Source organism: Bactrocera dorsalis, chromosome 3 (assembly GCF_023373825.1).
Source record: "Bactrocera dorsalis isolate Fly_Bdor chromosome 3, ASM2337382v1, whole genome shotgun sequence".
Taxonomy (NCBI): Eukaryota; Metazoa; Arthropoda; class Insecta; order Diptera; family Tephritidae; genus Bactrocera; species Bactrocera dorsalis.
The window spans coordinates 5,900,454-5,908,467 of record NC_064305.1 but is presented as its reverse complement, the minus strand read 5'-3'; the positions used below and the strand labels follow the sequence as shown (position 1 = coordinate 5,908,467).

At 38.4% G+C, this 8,014-nt stretch overlaps 1 protein-coding gene across 1 annotated transcript; it reads left to right on the top strand.

Annotated features, from left to right (window-relative positions):
• Positions 1-225: 225 nt before the first annotated feature.
• Positions 226-7,196, top strand: LOC105228418 (protein gooseberry). Its single transcript, XM_011208242.3, has 2 exons — positions 226-1,031; positions 5,367-7,196. Exons 1-2 carry the CDS (start codon positions 977-979, stop codon positions 6,872-6,874), a joined length of 1,563 nt encoding a protein of 520 aa, XP_011206544.2. The 5' UTR covers positions 226-976; the 3' UTR covers positions 6,875-7,196.
• Positions 7,197-8,014: the final 818 nt, after the last annotated feature.

The following is an 8,014-nucleotide window of genomic DNA, read 5'->3' as shown; positions in this document are numbered from 1 at the left end:
TATATTTGTTTTTGCCACCGCACATAGCAAGCATATACACCACTCCACTGTATACACAATGCGCCGTTACGTTACGCAGTGGGTGGGTGCAACGATCGGCTGGCAAGCAAGTGTGCAACAACAAGCATGTGAACTGAGCGCGCAGTGCGACGAATGCATTTCAGGGTTGATTTCACATCCAGATAATTGTTTGTGGTTAACTGGCAGTTGTTGCACAACACAAACTATCGCGCACTCACTCGCTCACACTACCAACAGAGAGCGTGCTATAGTGTGAGCGAGTGTTAACTTACCTGTTTGGCATACAACAGCAACAAGCGCTGCGTCAGTGGCCGCTCACTGCTTCACACGTATCTCTTGTTGCTTTCCCATTGTAAATTGGATTTTTGTTGTCTTCTGGCTGCGCACAACTGCGTCTGAGAATCTCAAGAAAGCGTGCTGGTGCTCGGATTGACCGTTTCAAAATCAGTTTCAAGCTGGCAATCGTACGAGTCACACACTTGGTGTAGAGAGTTTTCAGCAAGTAACACATAAGAGTCAACTGCGACGCTCTCAGTAGCTTAAGAAAAACATAGTTATATATACAGACTGCAGATCAAAGTACAATTTATTTGTTCGTAAGAAAAGTGTCGTCCGTTGCGCTAATTCGCTTTGGAAAATTCTGTGCAAATAATCGTTATTAACGCTTAGTGGACAGCGCACGTGACGTGTTCGATTTGACGAAATTAAACGAACTCCGCGCTTGTTTAAGTCGTGTATTGTTGTAAATAACAGTCGAAAAAACGTTTTTATACTAAAATCGGCTAACAAATTGTGTTGTGTATAATAAAAATAAAACAACAGAAACAAACGAAAAAAACTTTGTGTGAAAAAATAATAAATTTTTGAAAGTTTTATGCGCAACTTTGCCTGAAGCTGGTGATTTTTGTTAAAAAAAAATTAACAAAAACAAAAACATTTGAAGAAATAAAAGAAAATGACAGTCTCTACTTTGAATATGACACCGTACTTTGCTGGATATCCCTTTCAAGGTAATTATGCGAGTTTTTATTATTATTTTTTAGAAATATATTAGTATTGGTTGTAAGCGAAGTGGAGTGTAGCGCTAAGTTTTAAAAATGTAAAAAATACATAAAACATAAAAATAAGTAAATAAATTTATAAAAAAAATATTATAAAAATATTATTTAAAAATTTATTTTGAAATTAAAATTTAATAATCAAAATCTAAATTATAATAAAAAATATTTTTAAAAGTAAAGTTAATGAAAAAAATATTTTTTTATAGAAACTATTATTTAAAATTGTTTTTAAAATTTAAATCTTAAATCAAAACCTAAAATTATAGTAAAAAAAGTTTCACTAAAAGTACAGTAAAAATTATTTGCATAAAAAAGTAAAAACAATGAAAACATTATTTTTATAAAAACACATTATTTAAAAATTCTTTTTAAATATGAAATCTACAATCAACACTCAAAATTATAAAAAAAAAATTAAATAAAAAAATTTTATAAATTAGATGAAAAAATATTTTTCAATAGAAAACCAAATTCCTTTCGAATAATTTCACGTTTTCAGATATAGAACATATATGTATATATTTTAATAAAAAAAAATATTTTTTAATATTTTAATTAAATTTAAAAAAATTTTAATCGAAAAAATAGTTTATTCTAATATTAACTTGTTTTTAAATTTAAAACCGAAATTATATTTCTAATTTTATATTAATTTAGAAAATAAAAAGGCAAAGTTAATTTATAATAAATAATAATTAATAAAATTTAAAAAAAATATTATATTTTATAAAAAAATAAAAATTAAAAATATAAATTTTTATACTCAAGGCTTAAGATTTTTCTAAATTTAATATAAATTATTGTAAATAAAAAAATAAAAAACATTTAGTGTTATAAAAAATAATAATATGCAAATAAATTTAAAATTAAATTAATAAAAAAAATTAAGAAAAAAATAATAATTTAAAAAAATTAAAATTAAAATATTTTATTAAAAATTAACAAAAATTAATAAATAATAAAACAAAAATAATAAGAAAAAAATGAAAATTAAAATATTTTCAACTAAAAAATGCATATGAGAGCTAATTTTCACCAAAAAAGTTTACTGAAATGTCAAAATCCATAAAAAAAAATTCTTAAAAATTAAAAAAAAATGTTCCATGCTTAAAAACTAATAATTTATACGAGTACTTACGATTCATCCAAAACACAATAAAATTATGTTAAATTATTTGTCAAAACAGTCAAAACTAATTTTACGATATTCAAAAATTTTCGAAAATCTGCAAAAAGTTCTGATATTTGCTGAATTCCCATTAAATTTTCGCTTTACACTTCAAAACCTGCTTTGTAGCCCGCAATGGCACTTACCAGCAAGCCAAACTTAATACTTTTTCAAGCTAAGGCTGCTTTGCAGCACACACACATACTACACACACACGCTACGCAGCGCCAAATGGTCTGGTGTGAACATCCATTTCCAATTATAAACAATTTTTAACTAATTTTCATTATTATTTCACAACTCATGCCATACAAGTGAATGTACGCAACCAAAAAAAAGGGTAATAATCATAACAGCAACAACAACAAACATAACAAAAGATAATAGTAGAAGAAAATTTTAGACAAGTCACTGCGGCGACCATTCAAGAAAGTCGCTTTTCAAAAGCAAACACGAGCAGCTTAAAAGACCGATTTTCATTAAACAACAAAAAAGAGAGAGAAAATAAAAAAAAAACCAGAAAAAAAATGAAAAAGTCGAAAAAAATCGAAAAAATTCAAAAAACTCAAACAGCGCAAATGCGCTCCAATTCAGTCAGATAACAAAACAACTACAACATAAAGCAACACATACAAACCTACAAGTTCTTGCCGGCGACAACTTACCGACAAGCGCGCTACACCACGCCACACTACTACACACACACAACTTACCTGTTCAGTCATTACGCCGCTTTGCCGCAGTCCAGCAGCACCACCAGTCAATACGGTGGGTGCGCGTGGCTTGCCGAACGCAGCGAAGCAACTAAAATTCCAATAATCATGATCAGCTTTGTGGCTTATTGATTGCGATCGCAACAGCAACAACAAAGTCGAAAAAATAACCACAAAGAGCGAAAATCAAAAATCAAATGAGTAAAAGAAGCCTCTGTGGCTACAGAACAATTTGGCCGCGCACAGCTGTGCCATTGCTGCCGTTCCACGTCTGCGCCGGCCTGTCATAGCCACAGCCTGCGCCACTGGCACCTACCGTGTGCTGGCAGCTTTCTTCACCAACTTAAGCTGTTGCTGCCAAGTTGTGCCGCACGATTTGCTCTTTGCTTTGCGTACAACGCAGACGTTTTGGCGCGTCGGCAAAGTCTTTGATCTAGTGATCGCGCGCTCTTGCGCCGCCTGTGCCGCCGACACTTGCAATGATCCCCAACAACGCTGCAACGCTTTTGCTGGTGTTCTTGTGTATAGCAACAGCACAGCACGTTCATCAGCAAGAGCAGTGGCGTTGGCTGCGCCTTCAGCTACATTATGCTGCGCGCGTATGTGTTTGTATGTTAAGCGCTGCGCGTAATGTGTTGCCCCGCATGCGCTTGCGCATATTTTTCCGCATTGCTTTTACTTTGTTTTTTTTTCGTTCACTTTTTTCATTATTTTTACCTTTATTTACCAATATTTGTGCCGTTTTTGCGCTTGCGCTGTCTGCTTTTCATATTTTTATGATTTTTACTTTTTTTTCGCGTTCCTGCGCGTCGCTTGCGCGCTCTTCTGGAATTTTATTAGTGCGCACAGCTGGAGCTGAAAGTGTGTGGAGTGTGAAAGAACAAAACGCACCGACGCAGCGCTTTAATTTTTTCGGGCGGCGCGCGGCTTATTAGTTTGCTTGTAAGCTTATTGTAGCGCAGTCATAGCGGCCGCCGCTGACCTACCAGCCCGCGCTGGAGTTATTAGTCCCACCTTGCAGGCAGCCTTCAAGTCTGCGCTTTAACGTCACTTGGCGGCCGCGCGCTTTGTTTGAGTGATCCTCTGACATGAGCGCTGCATCTGCGGCTGCCTTATTTTACGTTTTTTTTGTGGCATGATTTTCTTATATTTTCGCATTTGTGTTTAGCGCTCAGCCGCGCAGCTGGTCAAACGCTCACAACTTGCGCCTGTCGGTTTAACTAAACTACATTTGCATTTCGTTCACGTTTGATTTCACTCTGCCGCTTTAACTTCCACACAATTTAAATTTGTTGCTCATTTCGATTTGTTTTGCGCATTCGTTTGGCGCGTTGCGTAAACAACTACACCGGCGCGCGCTGTAACCACAGCAATTGGCTTTTTGTTTGCGGCTTGCATTGCCGCGTTTGTTGTTTTAATGTAATTGTTGTTGTATTGTAATTATTGTTGTTTTGTGCGCTTGGCAAATTATTCAAATATTATTATTTTACAATGCGAAATTTGCATTCATTTCAGCATTTAAATGCGATCGTGCGAACTGATCTCATCATAGACTCAGGCGCGCACATACACCAGCGCACACAAACACACATGCGCTGGCACTCAAGTGCGCTTAAAGTAATCCTATGTCGTCACAATGGCATAAATGGGAATTAAAATTTCGTGCAAAGGCACACGCGCTTGCAGAGTTGTGCTGCTGCAATAATAACAATAATAGAGAAAAATATTAAAAATATGCAGAACAAAGCCAGACAGTTTGTCTAGGAAAATTTCGCATTGTCTTGATAATAATTGCACTATACCGTTATGCTCCACTTTGCAACTAATTGAGTTGCCACAATTGCTTCACAAATCTAAGAGCATTGCTGAGCACGTCGCTTGTTTGAGCAGAGATTTGAATATGAGCGCTCACTAAGCCCAAATACTCGAGCAGCGCATACAAAGGTTGAAAGGCAATAAGGCTTTGTCAAAATATATGGTAAATAGCGCAGACACAAAGCAAATGAGTGCACTTATGTTGGTTGCATTGTACACTTGAACTATACAAGCCATGCCAGGCTACCACACACGCGCTTGCGTAAGCCATGAGGGCATTCAACCACTCAATGTTAGACGACCATAATGAACGTATACTTTGGTGAATTGCTTGTAGCGCGTTAGCAACAGTGCTGTGCATATATTGAAAATACAAATTCACCTCAAACTCACCACACGCTGACAACTTCTTTAGACATCCATTGCAATAAGAAAAACTAATAACCAAAAATTAACAAAAATAAACAAATAGTAGTTAGCAATAACTCCACAGCCAGTAACGCTCACTAAAATACACCACCATAACAATTATACTCACCCAATTCAACACAAAACTAATTTAAACATTTTCTCTTACATTAATTGCAGGACAAGGACGCGTCAACCAGCTTGGCGGCGTCTTCATTAATGGTCGCCCGCTCCCGAATCACATACGTCGTCAAATTGTGGAAATGGCCGCTGCTGGCGTACGGCCGTGCGTCATCTCACGCCAATTGCGCGTCTCACATGGCTGCGTCTCGAAAATATTGAATCGCTACCAGGAAACCGGCTCCATACGTCCAGGCGTTATTGGCGGCAGCAAGCCGCGCGTTGCCACACCAGACATTGAGTCGAAAATTGAGGAGATGCGTAATGCCAATCCCGGCATTTTCAGCTGGGAAATACGCGCCAAGCTCATTGAGTGCGGTCTCTGCGATAAAAATACGGCGCCTTCGGTTAGCTCGATTAGTCGCTTGCTACGTGGCGGCAATAGTGGCGCGCACTCTGAATCCGGCAGCTCAGCGCATTCCATAGATGGCATACTCGGCGCTGGCGGTTTATCGAATGGCTCTGGTGATGAGAGTGACGATGATGCCGAACCGGGCGTGCAGTTGAAGCGCAAGCAGCGTCGTTCGCGCACCACCTTCTCGAACGATCAGATCGATGCATTGGAGCGCATATTTGCGCGCACGCAATACCCCGATGTTTATACGCGTGAGGAGTTGGCGCAAAGCACAGGTTTGACTGAGGCGCGCGTACAGGTGTGGTTCTCGAATAGGCGTGCGCGTTTGCGCAAACAGCTGAACACCACACAGCAAGTGTCCAGCTTTGCCGCTAGCACGGCGAGTGGACTCAGTTCGGCTGGGTTTGCTAGCGCCGCCGCCGTTGCTTCACCATATCATCCACATCATCATGCGCATCACCATCACCATGCCGCCGCCGCTGCTGCTGCACACACCATGTCCGCTTCGGCCGCTGCGCTGTCGCACAATCACACGCATCAAATGGGTCTATACAGTCAAGCTTGGAATACATTTGGCAGTAGCGCTGCTACACAAGCCGCGGCTGTTGCTGCTGCCTCCAATGTCTTTGAACCGCATCAGAATTTCACTCACTCAAGCGGTTCGGTGGCGTCTATGTCGCCAACAAGTAGCGCCGCCAGTTCGGCTTCACTGAGTCCAGCGCATCAAGCAGGCGCTACCGTCAGCACGAACAACAACAACGATGTCGGCAACAACAATTACAGCAACAACTCAAGTTACGGCATGCCGTCGGCCAGTGCAACCAGCTCAGCTACATCGGCGGCTGTCAATAGCAGCTCTGCAGCAGCCACCGCCGCTACCAACTCTGCAGCTTATGCCACATCCTCCACAGCTTATGGCTTGGGTGCCAGCAGCAACTTCACCACTGCCACCTCGGCTGAGCAGCTACGCTCGCAATTCGCTTCGGCTGCCGCTTCGGGCTCCCATCATCCCGCTATGTCGTCATGGGACTCGTACAACTTCCCCGGCTCGTTCTTCTCGTCGGGCGCAAATCACATGGGTGGCTATACGCAGAGTATGAGCGAGCACAAGTCGGCAGCTAGCGCAGCGGCCTATCCGTATTTCGGTTTCTAAGTCGATAAGTAATGGGAATCGTGTATCTAAGAGTTTTAGCAATTATATTGTAAGACTGTAGAATCTGTAAATCAGTTAGGAACTTTAATAATTATTATAGTGTAGAAACTACGGGACCACTCAACCAGTTGAATCGTTAAATTATACCTGTGCCTCGATAATTTTGATGTAATGTATATGAAGTATGGGCATTCTGTAGAGCTCAAGACTGAGTACTTTTGTTGTATTTTTTATAATTATTTTGGTTTATAGTTATTTCATAAGATAATTAATATTTAAGTTAATTATATTTTAAGTAATTAATCGTTGTTTAGTTAAGAAATTTTCGACAAACCAATAAAATCAAATTTGAAAAATAAATTACATGTCTTCGTTCTCTTTTTATTTGTCAAATCTCAGTTTTTTGCTTTTCTAACTTTGGAAATCAAATGTTCCCAGAATAGATTTCGAAATTCAGCAATTCCATCTTCATATTCCAACATAAATTTCACCAATTTATCGTACATCTTTCTCAGAGACTCTGGACTGCGGTTCATTGAATCACATATTTCTTATTCTGGACTGAAGAAAAATTTCAAAGCTCGAAGCTTTCATAATTGCAGCTCTCTTTCGCATAGTTAGTAAGAAGCTTTTAAGGCTCGAAGCTTTCATAATAACGACTCATTTTCGCATAGTCAGTAAAAAACTTTAAAAACTCGAAACTTACATAGTAACGTCTTTCTTTCCCATAGTTAGTAAGAAGCTTTTGAAGCTCGAAACTTTCATAATTGAAACTTTCTTTCCCATAGTTAGTAAAAAGCTTTTAAAGCTCGAAACATTCATAACAAAAACTCCCTTAGTAACTGAGTATAACAAATTTTCGAAGCTCTTTTAATACAATTTTTTTCTGACATGGAACTTATGTAAAATAAGCTTTTGAAGCACGAAGCTTTCATGATAAAAATTATTTTTCGCTTGGTCGCTAGATAAAACAAGCTTTCAACGCTCTAGGCTTTCATAATAAAAACTTGTTCTCTCCTAATAGCTGAGTAGAGCAAACTTTCATAATATTTTTTTCTGGCATAATTCTCAGCTAAAGCAAACTATAAAAAACTAAGCTTTCTCCATAACCACTTATCTCACATAGTCACTAGATAAAGC